The sequence below is a fragment of the Drosophila guanche genome, unplaced genomic scaffold (genome assembly GCF_900245975.1).
Source record: "Drosophila guanche unplaced genomic scaffold, DGUA_6, whole genome shotgun sequence".
In the NCBI taxonomy this organism is placed as follows: domain Eukaryota; kingdom Metazoa; phylum Arthropoda; class Insecta; order Diptera; family Drosophilidae; genus Drosophila; species Drosophila guanche.
In genome coordinates, this window is record NW_022995749.1 from 2,570,358 (window position 1) to 2,596,276 (window position 25,919).

Sequence of the window (25,919 nt, forward strand, 5' to 3'; positions counted from 1 at the left end):
GCGCGGTGACCCCTTCAGTCGCTGCTTCCTACTCGCCCACTAATGCATTATGCTAATGCAAGCCAAAAACCATTTTAACATTTTAACACCCCCCACTTAGCTATAAGCACATTTTCTGCTATTTATTAACGGTTCAGAGATATTTAGGAATAAAATTAACGCCGTCATTTCAGTTTGTTTTATTTTTTCTCTATCCAATAAATGTATTGGCCGCCGGCTGTTCTCCAAATTGCAAAGCTCAAAATAATGTCACAAGCGCCTTAGAAATAGATTGATGTACGAGTAGACATGTATCTGTATCTGAATGTGTAATTCATAGCGAGGATGTCTAGTCGCGGCCAATAAATCCGGCAGAAAAAATTCACCAGACAGACACCAGAGGCACGGCACTCAGCTCTCGACCCCCACATGTGCCACAGTTATTATTTTAGTGTTTCGTCTGTATGTATTTATTTTTATTTCATTTTACATATTTAATATCATGTTTTGTTTCTGCTGCTTTTTGTTTCTTGTGCTTTATTTATTGTCAAACTGCCGGTATATATATTTATAATTTCTTTGTTTATGCCTTGCATATATCACAATTTTTATTGCAATTTTTCTTTATTTTTTTTGTATAATGAAACTTTTTGGCTTTCGGTGCTTTCGCTTGGTTTCTTTTGCTTTTTTGGGTAAATTAATTAAACAATTTTATTGTTTCCTCGTTGCTGCCTCTCTGAATATATTATATCATAGTTTTTATAGCCTTTCCTGGGCCGACAATCGTTCGACTCGATGCACACACGAGTTCATCTCAAACAAATACTCGTATATCAAAATTCTGACACGCTTCTGTCTGTTAACAAAGACTAAAAAACCCAATGGCAAGTACACAAAAAGGAAGGTGAAATAAATATAAAAAAACGACTAGAGTAAAAAAAGATTTGTGCTATTTTGGTACCCGGCACCGGCACCGGCATCGCCTCGGCATCGGCATCGGCATCAGCATCCTCGATTGCTCTAATTTCCATTCCCGTGCAATACCCTTTATACGGCTACTATATTATGGCCATCTTTCTGAACAACAGTTTTCTAGTTTAAAATGAATATATTGTTAATTAATACAGCTGTAAAGACTAGCATCTGACCGTTTTATTTGATAGTTCGATCTGCAAGGGTATGTGCTGCTTCGGCCTTCCAAACCTAGAATTTCTTTCTTCTTTTTTTCTTTCTTTTTGGCGCGTTGTTGCTATTGGAAATTTTATTTTACCATAAATCTAACCTCAAAGCTTCTCTCACTCATCATTTGTCTAAACTTTTTTTTAGCCCAATTTCTGTTTTTTTTTTTTTCTTTTGTTTATTTTCTCAACATTTTCTGCACGCACATTTCTCTTGTGTTTTGTTTGGTTACGCGGACGCCTGTACAGAGCTTGCAAAAATATTAACTAATTATTTTCATCTCCTTTCTCACTTTTCCTACACCCAGAATATTGCCGGGTAACTGGACTATTTTTAGTAAAGGGCCGGCCATGTTTACTTAATTTTCGATTTTTATAGTATTTCGATTTTGGTCCTCTGTTCAGAGCGGCGCCGAAATGTGTGAAAGTTTTGCATAAACATTTCAGTTTCAATTTCAATTTCGGTTCGATTTGTTTCAATCGTGTAAAATATCCATTAAAAATAGATTTCTTATCCCACTCATACATAGTAGGCAAACTCGAAATGAATGCCCAAATATTTTACCCTTAGGAATTTCACAAATTAATATTAGCAGCCACTGTGTGTAAGCAATTGCCTTAAGTAGTTTTTCTTTAGAGCATAGGCAGACGATCGACAATAAATGGCATTCTATAATGGAAGTATATATATCAGCCTGATGATAGATAGATACTTATGTATGCTTATATATTGCATCGTTTAATTCCTCACAAAATTAGCGTCTTGATTTATACGAAAAAAGACAAATAATTAGTTGTTATTTGTGAATTTTGATCATTTATTGTTGTGGTAGGTCCCTTGTGATATTATATATGTATATTTTGGAGATTGGTTATATTTACCTCTGAGTAAATAGCTCGTATATGAGAACTGTGAGCACTTTTATCTGCACAAACTATTCCCAATTTTCTCAGTTTAAGCGAAGAAAATTAAAAAATTCACCGGACGCCTATGAGTAATATGTGCATATATGACATTTATCACATCAAAACGAACTTATGCAATTTTATACGAATTTATATTTACACTATTTTTGCATTTCCGCTGCAATTTGAATATTTATAATTTTTGCTCAGTACTCGACATTTAAAAAAACACGCGAATTCGTTCGGTTGCTTGTGCAGATCTTGTGCGAAATTCGAAAGCAGACTGAAGGAAGAGTCTCGGCCAACATACAATTTTCACACCATTTTCCTGCTCTGGGTAGGTTTTCAGTTTTCTCTGAAGCGCTCGCGCGGCATACGTAAACAATCTAGCGGGAAACCTGTGCGTACGTGAAAGTGTGTGCAGGTGATAGAATCGGATTTGTTGAATTCCCAAATCCACTCAATCGCCTAATCCCCAAGCCAAGGAGTAACGTGTGTGTGTGTGTGTGTGTGTAACATGAAAAAAAGAGCTTTCTGACCATGTTTCCCTATCGCTCTTTCTCGGATCTAATGCTGTCCTCACGCTGCCACCTCTAGCCGAAATTTGTTTCTCTTGGAAATAATTTTAGAATTTATTTTTTCATATATTCTCATGACCAACACACAGGAGTTCTCTTGCCTCTGCTATATGCTCTCTAATATGCTCTATTTTTTAGTCGCTAGTCGCTATTTGCATTTGCTTTTTTGTTTTCTACGAGTGCGAGCATTGAAATGTTCTGTGTGCCAAGAACTAATAATATCGCACTTCTCGATTGCAACCATCTGCAACGGATTGTGACAATCTGATAAATGCGGTGAAAATACTTGCAAAAATATCTCTGAAGAAGAAGAATGCCAGCAATTCTGGCGCCCTGTGGGTCTCGCACTTGACTGTAGCGCCACCGGAGGAGATTCCTTGCGTGTGCTTTTGCTCCCAACTGGTTTGTCTCCGAATGCATATTTTCAAGTGGCCAGAATTGGTGCCGTGACATAATCCAAGATCAGTTCTGAAAGGAGTGCCTGCCACAACTGTCCTCGGTGGGTGTTTATGGTTCATTAGGTCGATGCTGTGCACCAGCGCTCTGCCATGCCCTGCCCTGCCCTGCCCTATTCGCACGAATTTATGACCAAATAAAAACGAAACGCCTCAGCTTCAGTCGGTATTTTGGGGACTTTTCTGAAAATTGCCGTCGTCTATCTTCTGTTCGTGGTCGTTTCGTTGCTGTTTTGTTTCTTTGGCTCTAATTGCCAAAAGTCTATGACATACTCTCGTGCCTCGCCCGCGCTCTGTGACATAAGGCAATAATTCTGAAATCCGTTCGTTCGCCATGTGGGAGCGTTGATCTTTAGTGGGTATTTTTGGACCACTGACTTTGTCTTTGGCTTCCAGGAAGTATGCAATTTATTATGCAAACGGCCGCTCCGGCTCTTTTCAGTCTCTCGGCTATTTGCACTTTAATTAACTCTAATTTATGGTATTGTCCCTGAATCAGTGACATTAATGCGACAAACAAATGTAGTTATATATGTATACAACATATATCCACTGTTTATTGAGCGATTAAACTTGCTCAACCGGCAATTCGATTTTCTATGTATATTTCGGCAAAAGCTCAAAAGTAAGATGAGATGATGGTTCGCTTCTATCGATGATCTGTGGGCCACTGCTAGATCCCACGTCGCACGACCCAATAAAAGAACTCTTAAACGTTTGCCTGTTTGCTTTGATTTCCCAATTAGTGGCATATAAAATCATAATTGGGTCGTAATCGTAATCGCTTTTATGATTGCAACTACTTACAGTATGCGAAAACAAGGCAATAGCTCTATGATTCGCACTTTGAGAGAGCTTTTTTATGGCACAACAACTGAGGTCGAACCCATCCCAGAGTGACAGAGTGACAGAGTGAGACTGAGCAAATTTAAGCACTGATGCAGGTGGATATACAATTATATTGGATAAGAGAATACCTTTATGATCTGCTGGATAGCCATGGGCGCGCCGGGCTTCACCTGCTCCCTGTCCAGAAGCAAATCGCCTGTAGATGTCGACATCTTTCGGTTTATGTTGCTTGATAAATTGCGCTTATTTTTTGCTGTATGTTTTCGATGAGTTTTATTGAATTTTCACTGCACTTTAGGCCCATGAACAAGCACTGAGCCGACGCGCAGACGCCACGCCAACATGCAATTTCCGCTTGGCTGCAAATGTAAACCGAACAGGCTCGTCGCAGCCAATATCTGTGCAGAGGCGGATACTCGTGCAAGGGAACGACAGCTGCCACATAAATGTGGCAAGATCACACTAAGCGACACTGCACTCCAGCGACACCAGACTCCTCCTCACGAGTCGAAGGCCCAAAAAGGAGCGCGAACCGCGAACCCGGGTTCACTAAACTGTTGTGGGGCTGCGCCTGCGCGATTTGTAATGCGTTTAAGCGGGCCAAGCCTCGACGTAAATTGGGCACAGCCATACACATGCAGAAGATTGGATCCAGCGGAATCCTTTGACTTTTGTTTTGCATACGGTGCGTTGCGTTCCGTGTGTCCGCGTTGGAGGAGCAGGCAAATATGATCAGCTCAGAGTCACGCGAGCGACTGAAAGATCACTTGACGCTGGTGTTGGTGGGATGCTGATGGCACTAACTCTGCTGCTGCTGCTGCTGCTGCTGGCTTCGGCAACAGCTGCGCCCAAGAGAACAGCAACAGAAACAAAAGAGCAATGGCAAAAGCTACAGCAACATTGCCACATATACGGCCAGACAGACAAGGAAGGAAGGGCGCTGTCTCTGCTGTCAAATGTTGTGCCTCTTATTACTTTGCAGCAGCAGCAGCAGCTTGGGGCGGAGGCGATTTTTTGGATGGTGTGTATAATACCCTAATGAATTATGATTACAATTTAATGAAAAATGGGCTGAAAAAATTGCTCTGTCCATGATATTCATATGTCTCGGGGTCTGATTGGAGAACTTTCCGACAGAGAACAACACCATTTGCTGCTCTTAATTACAACAACTGTACAAACACTAATGAGAACATTCAATGGATTTAACAATTCCCAGCAAAAGGCAGAGGCCCAGCATGCCATAGTATTTACATACCCCACATACACACACACACACACACACACACACACACATGGATGTATGTATTCTACATGGAACGCCGGGCCCTTCCATCAAGAAAAGTATCTTATGATCATGCGAAAAAAGAACCAAAAAGTAATCTCTTTGAAACGAATTAAGTGGGGCCCTGGAGAGTTAACAACATACATGACATTCTTGCCTTTGTCGATACATATCAGAATATCCCAAAGAGGTATTTAAGAACCCTTTTCTCTTTGGCTTGAAGGCCCTGTGTGGGTACTTATTAACGCTTCATTAAATTTCCGTTTGCGCCCACAAAGTCGATTCAAGCCGACAGCAGCCAAGAGCAGCCGAAGACGAGTACGAAGCAAAAGCTGAGATTACTTGTATGTAAAACTGGTTTACCCGAAGCCAGCGATAAGACGGGTTCCCCTAACACTGAGACTGAGACTGAAACTGAGACTGAGCGAGCACGCTGGCGGCCCACAAGATAAGATCTAAGTTAATTGAGCCGGGCAAGTGCCCTACACGAAAAGTCGAGCCAAAAACTTTGAACCGGAACTGTCGAGCAGCGAGAGAACGAAACAAATTGTTTCGCGCCTAGGGAAAGGATCAGATAAGTCCCACTTGACTAAATGCGAATTCATTTAGATCCCTGTGAATGCAAATACCCCACCAAATGCCACCAATCTGTGGCTCATCTGGCCGATCCAACTGAGCCAAAATGGAGCCGGCTTTATCGGGAATGAACCCGAAAAAGATCTCAGCTGGTAGGGTATGCTCTGGTTCGGTACAAGAGCGGGGAAGAGTGTCTGTTCACATATACTTAATGTACTTATCTCGTTCGTTTGAGCATCTGTGAAAAGCCGTTTGTTGCTGAAACACTTCTCATACGCAGCCCAAAAGAAATCAACAAAATATAAACCATAAAAATTAATAAATTTTTCGGTATTATTTTATTACGCACCAGAGACAACAACAACAACCACAACAACAACAACAAAAACGACACACCATAAAGACAATGAATTGAACCGAAAAACAAAACTCAGTAGAGTTCATGGCGATGGCAGTTGTCAGTGGTGGTCCATTCAAAGCTGGGCTCGGATCGGGATCGGGGCTTTGCTTTGGTTTCTTGGACTGGTGACTGGTTACTGGTGATCGGAGTGCGTTGGGTCGGCTTGGGTTGGGTTGAATCGCTGCTGCTGTTCAATCCATCAAAAGAGATTATTTTCATTAACTAGGCAAGCGAATGGCAACAAGACTGGGACGACTGGGACGACTGGGACGACTGTTGATGATGGCCACTGTACTGCTGGAATTTCTTTATTTTTTTGACAGTTCTCAACAAAATGTGTTGAAATTGCTATTATTGTCTGGGAATTGTGTATTGGGAATTTTACAAGAATCATCCAACAGCTTGACGCAGCCATGACAAGACACAATTGCCAGTATTTTAGACGAAAGATCTGTGGACTCCATTAAAATGCCGTTTTTATTTCTGACAATTAGACGCCATCAAAAATTAATGTGTGCCCTCTGTAATTCGCTCGGAATCTGCCAGGCATCTGTTCGAAAAGTCATCGCCTAGCAGCGCCCATCACACTTGGCATTCAAAATATGAAAGTCTTAGGCAGAATACTCGTACAAGCGTGTTAACCTTGTAGTCTGGTCCACACTACTACTCGCATGTAAAGCCAAATTGGTGGCATCCACCATCCTCTATTTTATATAGATATTGAATACGGATTCTCGCAGCTGTCGGATATGCCGGGGCAATTAGTTTATTTTCGCTTTGACATGTTTACAAGAGCCAACAAACAATTGGCCCAGTCGACTCGCCGAGTCCAATAATTACGGCTCTTTGGGCGCACAGCTGGTTTCTCTCTGTTAGGGAACCAAATGCGTAAAAAACAATCTTCAGCCTCAGCCATAAACGATTTGTAAATACAATGGATAGGGCAAAGTTCTTTACAGTTTCCGGGAGACAAGAGGGCTTTTGAATTGTACCTACCACAAAGGAGGAAATCTGTCTGTATACGAATAATGTTTTATTAATAGGAGACACAAACTCAAATTTGATTGCTTCGTGACAATCACGACAATGTGTGTGGAATTTTCGCCTTAAATTTAATTGTACGGCGTTTAGTACAAAAAAGGAGCGAACGGCATGGCAAGTCAGACTCTTCATGCAAATTTGGCGCATCGCTTTGGATTAATGGAGGAACCACTTCAGCTCTATTTTGTATATCTGTCGATTCGTCTCGGCCATCCAATTTGGTAGCTGGTGGGCTCCGCAAGTGGGCTAACCAGTGCAGTCGAAGGCTTTCGATTTATTGTGGCAGCTTGTAGAGGGCAGCAAATAAGGCCATTTATACGCATAAATTAATATTTATGATTTGAATTACTCAGTTTTGCCCGCTGCCCAAGTGTATTCTATTTGGCTGGCCTAACGAGATCCACTCGAGGTTGATGTACTTGAAAAGCAGCGAATGTACACACATTCGAACCCATACTCTTGGTGGGTAAGCAGACCCACATAGCCACAGACAATGTTTTCTTAGTGGCTCAACCCACCGTCGTAGTTTCAGCAAAGTGACTAAACAGTTGGGGCAGTCCTAATCGAAAGGTGTGCCACACACTGTATGTGCATTGCTCTTTTCAACGCACATCTGCTCAGAGTCAGAGCCAAGCTTCCCCCACGATCATATCGTTAAATCGTCAGATCGTCAGATCGATACACACCAGGGGCCATAAGTTGCGAAATCAATGGCTTGTACTATCCATACAAATGTACCGTACCGGGTATTGCCTGACAATTGTTTGTCGATTTGCATTGTCCCTCCTTATTTTACGGCGTTAACCGGCATTAACCGCGCGTATTTATGACCCCCAATCGGAGCCACCACCACACGTTCTTATTCTAATTTGCTAGAGGTCTGCCATCAATCTGCTGGCTTAGCAGGGACAGATCGATTGCCGATTCAATTGTCACGCTCGAGCATGACAAATTGAACAAGAGTTCATTTGTGGAGGAGGGACACGGGGACACACACCAAAAGGCATCTACTACTGCATGTATGAGCCAAAATGTCTTTTCACTTGTGGTCCAAACAAGTTTCTTTTGGATAACTTTAATTCTGGCGCCCAGAGCATACAGTTTGACCCAATTTCCTTGACGCATGCCTGGCAGGTTTACAAACAAAAACTGTTACGGTTAACAATAATTAATTCTGTTTCTTGGCGGTTCGGCGGGGCGTTGGCAGCTCTCATTATTTGCTGGCCGACTGTCTCTTTCCTCCCAATTGCCGATTTCATTAGGCCATAATTGAGTTTGGTTGTCAGTTTGTCAGTGAGCCCATAAACACGAACCAGGCGCCCTGGGGCCAAAACCTGGACAAACCCGACCATACCCACAGTTCTTTGACGTGAAAGAGCAACGCCAGCTTGCGGCCACATTCATTGAGAATTGCGGATGGCGAATGGTGGACTGGAAGTGGGATCTGAAGCCACACCAGAGACTGAGAACCCAAGCGACAGAGTTCCCACGCCTCAAATTGTTCACGCACGCCTCAATATTCGAAGTATCATCGAGCCGCACAGCTGCGATTTGTACGAGTATCAGCCTTAGATTTTCGCCTTCTATCACTACTCTGGGTGTATCTACTACTCTGGCGGCCAGCAGGCTCTAATTTATGGATTCCATAATATTTATGAAGCACAGATGCGTTGGCGAGTGGGCATCGGGCCGGCCAATATCATAATCAAAATCATAATCATAATAAACACATCCAAACGGCGAGGCGGACAGCACGTGTGTGCCTCTGTTTTGGGCCGACTTTTGCTTTGGTAATGACCCAAATTTCATTGCTGTGCGCTAAATACGCCTAATGGTCGTTTAATTATTGTATGACAGACAGCGACAGCCGTTGCCGCACCAGCCGCAACATAAATACAACTAATTGTACAATAACAAGGCAAGGAGCCATACATATATTTATACAAGTATATCCATACATATCAGCCGATACAGCAGCTAAACAAACTCATTGAAATGTTTATGCTGCAAATCATGTACAATTTTTGTGCACCATTATCGCCAGCGCCATCTAACGGCAGCTAACGGCACTCGGGCCATTCGGGCCATTCGGGCCATTCGGGCCATTCGGGACGTATCGGAGCGGATCGGAGCGGATCGGTTGACAAATTTCGGGCCTGCTGCCGGCTGACTTCAACAACGGCTGAAGTTGTGTTGTTGCCGATGCTGTCGGCAAACATAGTAATTTGTTTATATTGTTTAGCAATTGACACGGCTGCTTTACTGCCGCCTTTACCTGCCTCCAAATTTGTGGCAATTGTCTGGAGTGCTAAAATTAATAAGAGTGCTTAGGGTTTTGCAGAGTGTTTTATGTGATTTTTGACACTTTTCGACGCGCTATCTTTACGGGGCTATGCCTGAAGGCAATGGGCTTTGTCCAGAGCAACGCAAACGAATTGTGCCCATGGAAACCGAACGGCAGCAACTGTTTTGTATATACAGTGTGAGTAGTACGAGTAGTACGATCGGGTAGTTGGAAGGAAGATGCTAATGCCACCACCCATATATTTTAATCTACAATTGATTTCCCATTCCCCTTGCCTCTGCCCGGGTATTTATAGCAAAAGGCTATTTGGCAGCCGGAGATTGGAATGGGCTGGGGATGGGGATGCTCATGTTTCGAATTGCGTAAATAGAATTTCATGTTTCATTTATATGTGCATTTTATATAAAATTTAAATGTGGAAGCACTCACACTGCCCCGGCCCCGGCCCCGGGCCCGGCCCCACACCAGTACACCAAAATAATTCTCATCAGCATATGGGTAAGTGCACTTGCGTAAATAATAAATAAAAAACAGTCCAAGATCAGACTTGGACCGTAATCGTGCATGCTAAATGTACAAATGTTGAAAACAGGCCAGCCATCCAGCGAGGCAATTAATCAATAATTCTTCTTGTACAACAATATATTCTATGGTGGAGAGCCCGAAAGAGTTGCGAAATTTTCGGAATATATTCCAAATTATTCTTATCAAAATAAGAGTGTCATGGGACCAGACCAAAAATAGAAATATAAAAAGGTTTTCATTAATTTGTTGCTAATGTCATAAAACTAAACAAAAAGTGTGTTTGTCTTGGAAACAGCTGAGCCAGGCCCCAAAGTGCCGGCAAACGTGCCGCCTCTCAGGGAGACGCTCGGAGAGCAGTTCCAGCGAATAGATAAGGAGGCCTACAGCATGGCTGGCAGTACGAGTACGAGGAGTACCGTGCTTGTTGCTATCAGCATTAATTAGCGTAGCTTCACAGATCGTTTGCAGATCAGATCGATTCTACAGCCCAGGTCTCTTATGTACATACATACATATGTACATACATATATGCATATGCATATGCATATGCATACATATGTACGTGTTCAGACACCGTGTAAGCAGAAGTCTGTTTATTTTCGTGCTAAACATTTGGGTAAACATCAACTCTGCCGTGACGTGCAGTTTTGTCAATGCAAATTAACATCTATCTATCATCTGACAGCTGATCGGGTGTAGGCTCAGTCGGTGCTGGGTTCGGGTAGGGCTCTGCAGAACTTTTGCTGGTTTTGCTGTAGATGGGCCCTAGGTCTGGGCAAGATAAATAGCGCTACGGCGACGCGTGTGAGAACTTCATAAACCCATAAGTACCCGCTGCTTGGGTTTATTTTGAGTGCACCAAGTAAAATATATTAATATAAATTGATCTGCATGGACACACGTATATTTTCCTGTTACAGAGCTCTCCACCCGCACAACAGCTCAGCCGGAGCAGCCCTGCTGATTACTGGGTATTTCAAATCGGATACAAAATTCGAAGGCGGAAATATATTTGACCGAGGCGAGGAGAGAAATGTAAATAAATAATAAATAAAACAGGTCGATTTATTAATGACTTTAAATTGATTTTGTATGCAAATGTGTGTCTGTTTTGTTTCTAGTTGCCGCTCAGTTGTCGAAACCGTTAACCAAATGCCCCGCAGCTAAGATACGCGCAGAGATATTCGATTTCACCACGAACCGGAGGGCGTGTGGCCATAATGCGATTAAATGTTATATTTTTAGATGTCAGGTATGCGAGTTTGTATGTATCTTGTGCTTCCCAGAAGAACGGAGCTTAGATGCTGCCTTTTTGCTGCCGTTTCTGCTGAATTTCGAAAGCTTTGGATGGACCAGATCCAGTGGCAGGACCACTGACCGTATGCTTGATGTGCAATCGAAACGGCATCAATTGTCTCATAAATCATGCCACCCGTATGTATAAATTACACCCCGCATAGATCGCAGCCGAACAACCGCAATGCCTCGTCTAATTCCTGGGAATCGAAACAAAGGCGCAACAGCAAAAATCCCCATTCCGAATTCGATCCTAAGCGGCAAGCTGCGCTCCTTGAAATATTAATAAAAGTAAAGAAAACAGAAATAAGAACAACAACAAAACCATGCCATTAAGGAACCTTCCTTTTTATTTGTATTCAGATTTCAAACTGCGTTCGGCTTATGGAACTGCTGCACCGCACCCATTCGACTTCGATGATAAAGTGATGATGCCCCAAGGTTCCAAAATTGCTTTCAAATAGAGTCCGAGCCCCGGAGCCACTTTGACTTCTGAATTCAGGCAAAAGAGTTTAGCATATGAATAAAGACGCACCGCCCCAATGATTCGTCTCGATCCCCCCCAATTTAAATGCAAAGCGACAATGTGTGATGATAATGCCTCGATGATCCAGCATTTGCCATGAGGGGGGGAAGGCCATGGGGATGAGAGTGATGATGCCACCATCATTCGGCAGGGCAAAATAATTAAACGAGTATCGTAAAACTGAAATATAATGGATTTATGTAAAGTTATGTTACACGCTCTGGCTGGAAATGGACACAAATGCGATAAGCCGGCTCACAACAAATGGCAGCAAATAAATAAAAAATCATTAAGAGCTTCGGTTCGGTGTCCTATTATGGATGGATCCACAGACTAAATACCGAATAAAGCATTGAGATAGGCCCAAACAGAATCGAGTGGAAACGAAAACCAGCTTAGGGGCGGTTCTGGCTTTTGATGTAAGCCCACAAATCAGTTAAACAAATTTGTATTTACCAAAAAAAATACAAAATCATTTGCCGCAAAATTCATTCACGACCTGCGATCGGACAAGACACAAAAGACACAACCGAATGTGAAGAAAAATTGGAGATATAATTATTAAAGGTGTTTTCGCCTTGAGTGGCTGCGCCTGGCAGCCGGGGATGGACATTGGTCACCAATTATGCTAATACCTTGCTGAAAATGTCTGCCTAAAATCCATATTTAAATTATTAACACAGAAACCGCAGCTAAGCGAATTCCCCATTCGGTTTCAGAAACCAACTGCTAGCCAGATTGAACATGTTCAACATTAATCTTGACTGATAAATTAAAAAAGAATTAATTAAAATGAGCAATCACTTCGGGCCGTGTCGGTTCTGGCTAGCTTTGATGATATTTGCTCATACTCTACGAAAATTAATACTTTCTTATAATATATATAGATAAAATATGTAAAATCAAAAGGTATTTTTACCCTTCTTCTAACATAGTTTATTGTCAATGTGTAATTTCTTCAAGCGGACAATTGGGTAAGAGAGTATCTGAACTTCGTCTGCTTTCTGTAGTTTGTTTTGTTCAGTTCAAGTTGTTTTCTTCTGTTTTAGAAATATTTGTTCCCCATTTTGACAGTTTTCTTAAGCTAGAAAATGAGTAGTTGAGACTTTGTTCTTTTGCAGCACGTGGGTGGCTCGCGTCGGGGCAGGGAGGGGCGGGCCTTCAGAGAATTGTCTTGCATGCAGATCACGTAAATATATTTTGCCGAAAAAAATAAATAAATTCAAATCAAAATGACAAAAAAATAACCAAATGTGAGAGACGCAGCAGTACAACACCCTAAAGTCACGCCCCGGCATCACACTTCCATTAATTTTGGTTTATTTTTGGCATTTTTTACTTGAAATTATATTGCGGCTTTTGTTATTGTTACAGACAAGAGTTATGTATTTGTCACCCCTCTGCCCGAAAGGGCTGTGCGGCCGCGCCCTCCGCATTTGCATACAAATGGGCATACGAAAATCCTATTGTATCGCAAAGTAAGCTACCCATCTCGATGGAGCGGAGAGACGACCAGAATATTTCACGATCATTACACAGCAATCCGAATTTTGCCAGGGTACATCAACTACATACATATATCGGGAGGAGAACAGAATCCACCGCGAATCGGACAACACCCACATATGGAATGGACTTGGAGTTTTCGGTTCGGATCGGTTGGGCCACAGACAAATGTTCAATTTCAGACTTGTCTTGTGTACATTTCGTTTTCTTTTCATTTCTTCGTCTCTTTTGTAATGTCAATGAACGCTAAAAATTTTCTTCATTTTTATTTAAAGTAGACGAAATAAATTGAAGACAAAATGAATAACGAGAAAACAAGGGGACAGAGAAACACGCGCAAAGCGACGACGGACGCCTCAAAGTATAAAAAAAAATATACAAAAAACCAACAAAAAAAAAAAAAGAAAACAAGAAAATATTATTCAAATTCTACATATTGTGCACATTATTTCATTGTTGAAATACAAATCGGACAGCGCTCCCATAGAAGCCCCTAATACCATACAGCCCTACAATACTTACAAGCAAGTATCCCAAAGACGCAGAGCGCCACATAAAAAATGAGAAAATCTATTTTCAACACAAAAAAAAACAAAACGAAATGCAAACAATATATTATTGTCTCTATTTTTCATAGATGTAGTACGAGCATACTTGACTAGACAGTCTATCGGCAGCTGTCAGCAGTCCCATCCGAGTCTATCCCGTATCCCAGGGGTGGGTTACGTTTCAATCGTTATCAGTTCGGGGCGAGCTTACAGCCGACTTAGCCTGACTCCTCTCGCCGACCCACCTCCTAAAACGCAACCAACATTATTTATTCATGAACTTCGCGTTCCGTGCATTTGTTCGTGTTGTTTTCGATATTTTACATTGTACACCGCTCCAAGCGAACGTTGATAAAATTCTAATGAACGGGCTTGTAAGCCATAGTAATTGTGTGGTACTCGTTTTTGTTATTGTCACGTTTCGTCCAGCCACTTTTCACACCTTGTTGGGATTACTAAATCTTAATTATCTGCACTCTACACACACATGTCGTGTTGCTTTTGCAATTGTGCATTGTTGTTTCCCGAAAGTCTCGACTGCATTTGCAGTCATTTGCATAGTGTCACAGCCTGCTGCCTGAAAGATTGACTGACGGGTGTGAGCTTGGGTCCATACACCATACATACATACACCATATAATTACGACACAACTTTTATTCTCGTAGCAGAGATAGCCGCGAGACAACATTGTATCCTAATTTTATAATTTTTATCACTCTTCAACCTACTGTTGGATCTGCTAAGATTCTAATCTTTATCGCATGTTGCAGAACATCTGATAAATTCGGCGAACAGGGTTTTTGGGAATATGATAAGCGTAGCGTTCCGGAAACACATGTCCAGAAATCAGCAGTGGAGCTCTTGACGCAAGTGAAAATCATTCTAGCTAATGACTCAGTGGCAGCTCATTCAGCCCCAATTCTTGCCTAATTGTTTTCAAAAGAAGCTCCCATCTTCACTTGGAAAAGAAAAAACATTTGAAGAAGAAAGACTGACCGACCGGCTGCAGTGTTCCGACAACCACTGTCCGGTGTGGTCACAGAATATAAAACCCAACTATTTGCCACTGGCAATGTTTGTTTGTTGCGATGCCGTTTATGTTGCTAATTTCCTCTCCTTCTTTTTGGTTTTGCTTCTTTTTTAGATTTTGTTGCCGGGTGTGCAGTGGAGCGTGTGTATTCAAATGCGATGGCCCCACCGCAGCGACGACGCTTTCTTTGTGCCTCTTCGGTATTTAATCAAAATCGAAAAAGAGAGGAGAAAAAAACACACACACCGCGGAATACAAAAAACGAGACGAGCACACCAAAATAGCGACAAATCAACCGAAAATTATAAAAGAAAAGAAAGAACTCGACAAATCGATGTGGAATCAATGCAATAAATTAACTTGAATTTGGTTTTCGCTTTGCCAGCCGATTTCGATAAAGAAAAATAAAAATAAATAAAATAAAATAAAATAAAGGGAGGGAAAAACAAAAGAAGAAATAAGTGAAATATCGTAAAACAAAAGGCCCAGAGTCAACGGTGGAATCCCATTCCGAATCCGAGCTCCACATCACGCCATGAAATATGAGCAGAATTTGGCCAGGTTGCCGTGGCAAAAACAAAATAAAAAACCCTTTACCTGTCTGTCCACCAGCGGCCGCTTGTAAATGAAATCCTTCTTTGGCGAGTAGAGCTCCGGCGGTATGCCTTTGAAGGAGTACCGCAGACCGGCATCGTCAAGGTCGTTCGCTGGTGGAGTCCCCCGCAGACAGCTCTCGACATCAACCGCGTCTTCGTACTGCTCCTCCGGACACGTCTCCGCCTCCAACTCCGTCTCGCAGATCGTAGTGCTGCTCGTCTGGTTGCTGCGGCCCGATGTCGTCGATCGCAGAGTGGCGCTCCCACAGTCATGAGCATAGTCGTTACAGATCGTGTCCAGGGCGCCTGCGCCCCCGCTCCCATCGCCGTTTATCAGCTGATGGGACTCGGCCGCCGTGCATCGCTCCGGCTCTGTCTCTCGTTGCCTTGCACTTGGCATCGGCATGGTGAGTGGATGCGGAAGAGTCAGTAGATATCGATCGGTGGCAGCACGTGCAAAAATGCGCGCGAAATCTGTCTCAGGTTCGTTGCCACGCACGTTATGTTTGTGTGTGTGTGTGTGTGTGTGTGTGGGTATGGTATATACTATATACTTTGTGTATATGTATGTTGGCTTGGGGCTTTGCTTATTTTGCTAATTGAATTGCGACAGTTCCGTTCCGTTCCAGACCGTTAACGTCGTCGTCGACGCCGCACGCGCACTCACGCACCCGCCTCTTGGGCGAAGATCAACATTGAGCTAGCTGGTAGTTGTTCGTATAAAGAAGATTTAGACAAGGCACATGAGCATGGTGGCAGTAAGGCAGTGATTAGCTTAGATAAAACGTATATGAAGATATATTATGTGGTCGTGGTGTACGCGCTTGTACTATCGTCTGCATTGTCGCCTTCGTCTGAATCTTTTATGCCGAATCGCGAGAATCTCCAATGTTATTTCACATATCATCTTCTGCTTTATGCACAATGTAGAAGTATTTATATACACACTATAGATGCAGATGCATTCACTAAGTTGAGTCGGAGTTTTTTAGCTGCGTTCCGGTGAAGGTTGTTAAGTCAAAGTTAACAAGACCACGCCGAGACACACACCCATCCGCACATAGCGATGGCATTATCGTCGCGCTGTGCGGGAACCCGAGCCGAGCATTCTTGGAGCATTGTTGTCAGGAACTGTCATAATCGGAACTGGAGTCGGAATCGGAATCGGAATCGAGATATATAAACACACAAATAAATGCCAAATGGACAATACGCTGGCCGCACGCGCAAAAATAAACAGACGCAACCCGAAGACAAAATTTTAAAACCAGACAAAAGTGTTTCTAGCGTTTTCGTTTCGGCTCGCTCGAGTTCACGCTCCGGACTGCCGCTGCTTCTGGCCGATCAGTGCAGTAGACAGCGACAACTCTTCGCAGTCGGACGGCCGCCGAGATCAGCAGTACGCTTGGAACGGATCGCTGCCAACAAGCACACACACACACACACACATACACACGACTCAACAGCAGAAGCAGAAGCAGAAGCAGCAACAGCGGGAGTACGAGCATTAAGAGTACAAGGTGCTCTCTCATCCGCTGATATGGATGGAATATATATGTAGCTCGGGACTGTTGGGACTTTTGTAAAACGTGCCATGTGCCCAGGATGATTGTCCAAGCCCTGGGCATTGCTGAAGTGCCAGCCAGAACACGTTGTCCCGAATACACCAAACTTAAACCCGAGCCGAGCCGAACCGAGTCGGGCTTAACCAGTGACAGAGAGAGCAAGAGCGAGAGAGAGAGAGAGACTCACGCCGTGCGGGGCTTAAAAGAGCGCCAAAAACTACATAAGTAAGAGAGCTTAACGTAGGTAGCCGAAATCTTTGCACACATTTAGCCGATTCTTTGCGCACATGTAGGCAAATGTACATACCGTACATACATATATACATACGGAGAGCTAACAAAGTTCTATAACCTCTACGGCAAATGACTTTCCCTTTTGAAAGTCTTATCTCTGTGTACATATTAAGATAAACGCAGATATCATAAGGTTAAGCTCACCTAGTAACGGAAGAGATGTGATCTATGCAGTATCTTTTTGGGCTATGATGGGAAAGTTGCTTGCTTGTGTCACCCATATGATTTACGTACATGAATCGATCACAGTCTGCTCCTAAATAAGTTACCAGAACTTTTGTCATGCTATGACAAATCCTTGAGTGTTCATTACTTTGGGATAAAAGGAAGGGATGCTATTGTAAATATCGTAAATAGACTTATGCGACATCTGCCTGATGCCCAGTCATACATAACCATTCGATGTCGGTCAAGAGCAATCTACGTACAAAGTTGTACTGATCGCGTCAGAGGACAAAAATAGTTGCCCCATCGGCACGAGAACTCTTCCACATAAATGTCTTCTATCGCAAATTACCATATGTAGCAATTGACCTTATTGTATATTAAATATTTTCTTTAATCAAGCGCAGCAGTAAGAATTAATCAATTAAAAGACGAGAGCTCGTTTGCCAAATTAAAGTATAGTTGCAAATTAAAAATCCATTTCGCCTGGCTTGCTGCTTCTGTGTCTGTCCATTTGCTATTTCTCTGCTGCAGCCTCGGGGAACAATGAAATTGAAGTGCCCCAAGCAACTATGATGTAGAATTGTGTGGGTGTGTGCTGGTGGAAGCCTGAGAGGCATTTGGCTAATGAATAACAGCCTCTGACTGAGGCGAAGATTCCGGGAAAAGTGATCGGCAGCAGGGCGTTGCATGCAGCAGCAGCAACAGCAGCAGCAGCAACAGCAGCAGCAGCTATGCCACGCTTGTTTTGTAATTAACAACAAACGTCTGGCCAGCCGGCAGCCAACATAAAACAGCAGCCAAACAGCAAATGTTACAAAATAACCATAAAATTGTGGGGAAAGTACATACATAAGTGCCACAGACAGGAGAGAGAACCGAACAGTCCATACCCTCAAAGTAAATCCTGTCTATAAACCAGCCTAATCTACGACTGAATGAGAAGACTCCCCAAAGAGTCGTTTGCTGCTGTGAAATGTTAATGATCAAAGGCAGCACTCGAGTCGCGACTGGAGAGAACTGAATGCGGAACCATCAGATGCTGACCACAGACCACAGACCACAAGCCACACTGTCTCTATCTATCCATGTTTGGTATCTATATCCAGATCTATATCGCATTGTATCATCTTAATAATTAACGCATTTGTAGCCGCCCCACAGCACGCGCAGCCATAAACTTTTGTTTAGCAGTAAATGCCAAAATAACATAGAAACTCGCACTAGCATACCATGAACATATTCGGATCCACTAGTATTGAGACTGTTGCATATGCAATTTCGTTTGCCGAGATCCAAATCCAAAAGGTTTGATAGGCAAATGGCCTCCAAGCAACTTGAAGATCCCAGCAACAAAAAGGAAAGAGGTCTCAGAGGCCTCAGCTGTGAAGGGCCATAGACTATGGATCAGTATATTCGCATCTCTAGATTTCGGATGTCAGACCCACTGTCTGTTTACCCGTCCGTGCGTCCAACACGCGCAGGCCTCTTAGTCAATTCCGCGCGTTCATCTACATTTGGGATAGATTGTTCGTGTGTGTGTATGTGTGTGTGTGTGTGTGTGCATGGGTGTGAGTTTTTGTTGCTGTTGTTATGTGCGTGAGTTGTTCCATAGCTTCAGCGCGTTTTCTCTATGTGTTTGGATTCTTTTTTGTCTTTATTTTTTATTTCTCTTTTGCTCACCCACACACTTGATTGCAAAATATTGATCCTGATTGAATGATGGAAAGCTTGCAAGAGCCCAAAGCAGCAATTCAGACCATCCAAAGGCCACTGAAATTATTAAGAGCTCAGGTTTTTAAGTTCCCCTGACAGCTGCTCAATCAAATCGAATCAAATATTTGGGCTAACTAAACAGAAACCTTTTTTAACCGTCCTCCGCCTCCTCCTCCTCCTCCTCCTCCACCGTTGCCATGGACATGATCGGATCGAGTTGGGTGCCTCAGATGGGTGATGTCTAAATTCTGGAAATTCGCAAAAATCAAACTCAATTACGTGCGCTGTCAATCAGCGGCAGGAATCGAAATCGAAAACGAAAACGAAAACGAAAACGAGAGAGACATGCGTAAGAAGCGTTTGCTCTACTCCCAGACTGTAGTTCCGTGGCGTATCTCGAAGATACATTTCACTTAACTCATCCATTCAACTACAGCAGCTCCAAGCAGTCCCCTTTCCGGCCAGTCACTATGACAGCAGACACACAGATGGTGATCTAAATGGGAATGCGCTGGGGTCGGCAGCCGGGAGCTGGGAGGTGGGAACTGGGAGCTGGGCGACGTGCGTTGACCCTGAGACAAGCCAAGCATCGCCCACGCAATGCGCAAAATATAAACTAATATAGTGGGTTATATATAGAATTATATACACACACATACAAATGCGCTTGTACATATATATATATGTATGTCGATTCCTTGAGATTGAACCGTTCGCAAATATCGCTTCGTTCGCTTGCAAATATTTATGAGTATCATATGGACAGTACTTGAACTTAGATGGAATGGAAAACATTTTGGAATATGAAAGTACAATGGGAAGTACCGCTATATCGTAAAAGATGAGTGCCCGCTGAAAGGCAAGATCATAAAAATCGACTAGAATTCAACTAGATATTTCAATATATTTTTGGTGATCTGCAGAAAGACATTAGACAGCTGCAGATGGTGCCCCCGTCCAGAAATTCCCCATGTGCAGCTCTTGGACATGCATACAATGTAGCTCTCAGCTTTCTTGTAATGGAACCCAATCGCACTCTCCTGGCGGTGGCCAAAGACTTCAATTGAAAATCGTACGAGCTCTTTTTTGAAATCATTCAATGGATATGAATCGGTTTTATATAAAGCATTAAACTCGATACTGGGGAGCGTGAAGAGCACATCGGAAAAATGAAAGAATGAAACGTATATTTCTTTCTGTATAATTCGTTGGCTCATTGATTCCGAAAAGGTAATTGAATGCAGCGATTACAATGTGAATATTCATACATATGTACACATCTGCATGTGTATGTGCGATATTTGCTTATGTGCAATACCAGGGGCGTATTAGAAGTGCAAAAAAGAACTGTCCGAAATGCAGACAAATTAACATAATGCCGCTCAACTTGATCCGAAATTATGTCGACTGTGCGCCGCGTCAGCAGCTCTCTCCAATTGCAAAAGAGAACGAGCACTGACATGAGCGGCTTATGGCTTATGGACTGCTGCTAAGCCTAAGCTTTTGTTTACGCCTCTGGAAATGGGGGCTCATTCCGTAGAATTGCACATGCCACAGAACATGCAACAAGCACATAGAGAGCACGGCAGTGGTTGCGGCATGGCACTTGGCTCAGCTCTGGCACAGCTGTTGCACCAGTCACCTTTGCAGCTGCCATGACAAGCTCATTTGCATGGAGCAGTTCTTCTTCATCGACAAGACACCACACACATGTGGCATGAAGCAGGAGTTCACCAGCAGCAGCAGCAGCTGGAGTCGCCTTGAACTATTGACATTATTGTGGCGCGTTTTAATTACGGCTGTGTAGTATGGAAATACCGAATGACGCTGTTGACCAGCTCAACTCCAGCAGTTGCATAATGCTGGAAGGGAGTGGCAGTGGCAATGCTGGTTATCGGAGGCGCTACTTCCCGTTACGGTAGCGCCGACAATTGTCATAATGATTTATAAACATGCACCACTGACAGCTATAAATTACCCAATAGCCATTACAAAATTAGCTACTGCAACTGCCGAAGAACCCCTCGAGCCACGCTCGTGGTGGGAGTCTGGCCATTGTCCATCGTAATTGACCTTTTGCCTCGTGTCCGGGCTGTGCACCGAGAAAAGCCAAGAAAATGTACAAAAAATCATGTAAATTGTCACGTATTAATCGTTCGCACATTAGTCTTCCACTCCGAGTCGCATGTTTCCACATATGCAAAGCAGAACCAGAGCAAACAAAAAGAATAGTCAGCCACAAGCCATGTCCATGTAACGTTCATGTAAGTCGCAAGGCATTCAATTACAATGGCGTCGACATGTCCCAACGCCTACAGCTTATCGGGGTGGTGGGTGCGACATGTACAAAATATTTACCATAAACTGTGCACACTCATGTGTAAGTATTTCCTCTCCATATATTAGCTAAATTTATAAGACAAAGCCAACCCACAGCTTGGCTCAGGGAATGTTCTTCCCAGCCATATGGCTGCAGGAAACTCTTCGAAAGAAATCATTAATTTGATTTATGGCTATGCATTTTTCCGCTTCATTCAGCATTCATTAAATCAGCAACTAATACGAATTAACTACAGATTTAAGCGCTATCTTAACTATAATTAAATATGGACAAGCCATAAACTATCCACTAATGCATTCCAGAAACAACTACAATAGCATTGCTGGAATTATGATTTTTACACTATAAGAATTATAATTATTTCAACGCTACCGAACACTGTTCTCTGGCACATTGCAACCCTTTCCAGCACTAGCCAACGACTGTCAAACAGGGCAACTATTTTTATTTGGAGTAGAAAACTCACCCTCTGTGTGTCAGTAAGAACAATGAGTCTCCCGGGCAACCAGTCGTCCAGCCCGAGCCACGAAAAACCTAAACAAAAGCTGAATAAAAACAAGAAAGCGTCCAAATGTGCCAAGGAGAAGAGCTCCACTGAGATGGACTCGAAACCCACTGCCAGTTACTTCAGTCTGAGCATCACGGGCCAAATAGTTTCCGCCACATTTCCCCTTGGCCCCGACCAGGAGTTTGTCTTCCTGCGCTACGAACTGGTGGCCGGTCCCGACTGGCAACTGGCCTCTGGGCCGCAGCATGGACTCACGCAGCTGGCCACGAACAAGAGTGGACACTTCAACGAACCGATTGTCTTCAATATGCCCATCGAGGTGACCTACAAGAGCACCAGCCCCTTCGGCTGTAAGTAGTGAAATCTTCAAATGATTTTCCCCGATATTTACTCACACTTTTATGTTTCAGGGCCGCAGCTGCTGGTGAGCGTGTTTGGACGCAGTGGCATGGGCCGCGAGTCCCTGCTGGGCTATGCCAACATTCATCTTCCAGTGTTTGGCAGTCGTCCAACCACTGACCAGAACACCATACTAGAAGCTCCCATTCTGATGCCCAAGTGCCCAAACATGTTTGCCGATGTAACCAGTTGGCTGCTGCGTCGGGAGCCGGAACTGAAGGACCCCAAGGTGCTGCTGAACAGCATGAAGTGCAAAGGTAAGACAATCACACAAGGCTCTCCGGATACTGGGTGTCATTTCAGTATTTGTGTCTATATTTTAGGGCTTTCCATGGAGTCCTACGGCAGCCTGGAGTTTCAGCTGCACACGATCATGAGAGGAGCCCGCAAACTGGGCTACAATTGGCATGCCTGAGGCAGCTGCCAGTCCCTGGATGTGTGTCAATAAAACGTGAACTTATCGAATCAGGGAAGCGTTTTGTCTTAATCTAATTGGCCGGTGGGTGGTTGCCTCAAACTTGACCTTGCGGCTTGTGGCTAAGACAGCTCGGAAGTGACGCGACAAACGCCTAATCCGACGCGACAAATTTGCAGCAATCGAAAACCCAACAGCTTTGGATTGGCCAAGTGCATCCTAATTGGATTAGGGCAATTAGGCTAAGATTGGCTGGACTCAAGTGGCCAATATAAAGCTTGGGCCGCGGCTAGGCCCAAGGCATTCGCGCCGAGTCCAGCGCCTAGAAGAGTCAGCCATTCTGCTATGGACAGCAAATAGTTGCCACCAGTAGCAGCACCAGCAGCACCAGCAGCAGCATCCCCAGAGTTTATGCAAAGCCAAAACCATCCAAAACCTAATCCAGCAGAAGCCATGTTGAGCCTGAATCCACCGACCTACGCCTACATGCGGGATGGGCGCAATCTCAGTCTGGCTGAGAGCGTGCCCGCCGAGATCATGCACATGGTGGATCCCTACTGGTACCAGTGGCCACCAATGGAGCCCATGTGGTTCGGCATTATCGGCTTTGTGATTGCCATCCTCGGCACCATGTCGCTGGCGGGCAACTTCATTGTGATGTACATTTTCACCTCGTCCAAGGGTCTGCGCACGCCCTCGAACATGTTTGTGGTGAACCTCGCCTTCTCGGACTTCATGATGATGTTCACGATGTTCCCACCGGTGGTGCTCAATGGGTTCTACGGCACCTGGATCATGGGTCCCTTCCTGTGCGAACTGTACGGCCTGTTCGGATCCCTCTTCGGCTGTGTCTCCATCTGGTCGATGACGCTCATCGCCTACGACCGCTACTGTGTCATTGTCAAGGGCATGGCCAGGAAGCCACTGACAGCCACGGCAGCGGTGCTCCGGCTAATGGTTGTGTGGACCATCTGCGGCTCGTGGGCCCTGATGCCGATGTTCGGTTGGAATCGGTATGTGCCGGAGGGGAATATGACAGCCTGCGGCACAGACTACTTTGCCAAGGATTGGTGGAATCGCTCCTACATCATTGTCTACTCCCTGTGGGTGTATCTCACACCTCTGCTGACGATTATATTCTCCTACTGGCACATCATGAAGGTAGGTTATGCTCCTACCCATGGAGGAGGTGTGCCCACAGGTGTAGTTCTCTTTGCTTTCAGGCTGTGGCTGCCCACGAGAAGGCCATGAGGGAGCAGGCCAAGAAGATGAATGTGGCATCTCTGCGCAACAGCGAGGCCGACAAGAGCAAGGCCATCGAAATCAAGCTGGCCAAGGTGGCACTGACCACCATTTCGCTGTGGTTCTTTGCCTGGACCCCGTACACCATCATCAACTATGCGGGCATCTTTGAGTCCATGCACCTGAGTCCACTCAGCACCATTTGTGGATCCGTTTTCGCCAAGGCCAATGCGGTGTGCAATCCGATTGTCTACGGCTTGAGGTGGGTTCATTGTGCACAACTTTGCCATCATTTAAACATTATTTCTGCCTCTCCTCTGCAGCCACCCGAAGTACAAGCAGGTGCTCAAGGAGAAGATACCATGCTTGGCCTGTGGCAAGGACGAGCTGCCCACCGACTCCAGAACTCAGGCAACGACTGAGATCAGCGAATCTCAGGCATAAACAAAAATCATAAATCAAGAGACGACGACTGCAGCAGGAGCAGGCGATACAGGAAACTGGCGATACAGGAACTGACACAGCTTTAGAGATCTACAAACATGGCTTAGACTTGCAGCAATTTTGCATATACTCGTAGACAACCCAAGGAAAACGAATCACCACAAAAAACCACCAAAAAAAGTTGGCAATGGAAAAATGTAAAAAAAAAACCTGGTACAAAATATACAACTGCAATTGATACAAAGTCAAAGGTGAAAGGGATTGGTTCTTCTGTTGTAATGCTTCATAAAGCACAGTGCCCCAAAAAAGTGTGCGCCTTTATTGGAAAAATTAACATCTCAAACATTTCAAGCATTCAGCCGTGGATCATCATGTGAATCGTGGGGGTGGGTGTGGGAGAGAGCGAGGGTGCCGGATCAGAAGTCAGTGTCGGTGTCAGTGTCAGTGTCAGTGTGCGTGGATCTGCCATCAGTTGTAGTAGGTTTGCAGGCCGAGGTCTATGAGGGTGCCATTGTTGTGTCGCTCGCGCAGCTCCTGTGTGTACAGGGCCCGGCCCTGCAGCAAGATAAAGTCAATCAGTCTGCGGTCCGAGCTGCGACGCAGCTCATCCGGATCATTGCGCTTGCGTAGATAGTTAAAGCAGCAGGTGCTAATGTTGGAGATATTTTGAGCAGAGATTATTTTGAGCAGAGTAACCGGAAAATGCTTACCGAAAATGCTTAGTGCCGCAGGCGCTGGCACACTCCTTGCCACAGGAGTCGCATGGCATGGCATTGGAGCTGGAGCACATTAACCATATGCCTGAAAGGAATGGTAACAAATGTACACAAGGCACTGGCAACTCCTTCCTCCCTCTACTCACATAGCAAAATGATCTGAAAATGTGCTAGCCAAAGCATTGTCTTTGGCTTGTGGTCGTGGTCGTTGCTGCTCAACAGTTGATGGCGCTCATAGGAGCTGCAATTGTTGCGTGTGGCGTGTGTCGAGTCCCAGAGAAGGCGCAACTGAAAGGATGGAGCCACTGGCTGCCGGGTCTTATATATACCACACACAGGCATGTCCTCCTGTCCCCACACCACACGGGATGTACATTTTGAAAGTGGTCAATGAAGCATGCGGCCAACCGACCAACAAGATTCATCCAACTATGTGGACATGAGCTGCATAATAAATCCGAGCAAAGGGTCTCGTCTCAGGACACAGACAATTGCACCTTGCGCAACAAGTTTATGGGGAAGGTTTATTTTGTA

General features: G+C 44.2%; 4 protein-coding genes and 1 long non-coding RNA gene across 7 annotated transcripts in view; 3 read left to right on the top strand and 2 right to left on the bottom strand.

The window, feature by feature from the left end:
• LOC117585749 (A disintegrin and metalloproteinase with thrombospondin motifs 9) overlaps positions 1 to 16,196 on the bottom strand; it is a 33,089-nt gene extending 16,893 nt beyond the window's left edge. Inside the window, exon 1 of one of the 3 annotated variants that reach the window (XM_034275399.1) lies at positions 15,582 to 16,196. In XM_034275399.1, coding sequence (XP_034131290.1) covers positions 15,582 to 15,986 — 405 coding nt within the window. In that variant the 5' untranslated portion in view covers positions 15,987 to 16,196. Of the gene's footprint in view, positions 1 to 2,039; positions 2,239 to 4,073; positions 4,173 to 15,581 lie in introns of those variants that run through there. The other 2 variants (XM_034275401.1, XM_034275402.1) reach the window with 2 other exon arrangements.
• Positions 11,002 to 12,712, top strand: LOC117585751. The gene is made up of 3 exons (XR_004573941.1): positions 11,002 to 11,112; positions 11,199 to 11,664; positions 11,737 to 12,712. It is a non-coding gene; the product is annotated as an uncharacterized LOC117585751 (long non-coding RNA).
• Positions 16,197 to 22,134: 5,938 nt separating the features above from the next.
• Positions 22,135 to 23,033, top strand: LOC117585076 (B9 domain-containing protein 1). Its single transcript, XM_034274340.1, has 3 exons — positions 22,135 to 22,519; positions 22,580 to 22,825; positions 22,892 to 23,033. The coding sequence occupies exons 1-3, from the start codon at positions 22,150 to 22,152 to the stop codon at positions 22,981 to 22,983; spliced, it is 708 nt and encodes a 235-aa protein (XP_034130231.1). The 5' UTR covers positions 22,135 to 22,149; the 3' UTR covers positions 22,984 to 23,033.
• A 253-nt stretch (positions 23,034 to 23,286) lies between these two features.
• Positions 23,287 to 24,824, top strand: LOC117585075 (opsin Rh6). Its single transcript, XM_034274339.1, has 3 exons — positions 23,287 to 24,144; positions 24,207 to 24,487; positions 24,549 to 24,824. Exons 1-3 carry the CDS (start codon positions 23,395 to 23,397, stop codon positions 24,667 to 24,669), a joined length of 1,152 nt encoding a protein of 383 aa, XP_034130230.1. The 5' UTR covers positions 23,287 to 23,394; the 3' UTR covers positions 24,670 to 24,824.
• A 124-nt stretch (positions 24,825 to 24,948) lies between these two features.
• Positions 24,949 to 25,743, bottom strand: LOC117585077 (trissin). The gene is made up of 3 exons (XM_034274341.1): positions 25,532 to 25,743; positions 25,380 to 25,470; positions 24,949 to 25,318 (listed from the first exon to the last, which is right to left on the bottom strand). Exons 1-3 carry the CDS (start codon positions 25,725 to 25,727, stop codon positions 25,138 to 25,140), a joined length of 468 nt encoding a protein of 155 aa, XP_034130232.1. The 5' UTR covers positions 25,728 to 25,743; the 3' UTR covers positions 24,949 to 25,137.
• Positions 25,744 to 25,919: the final 176 nt, after the last annotated feature.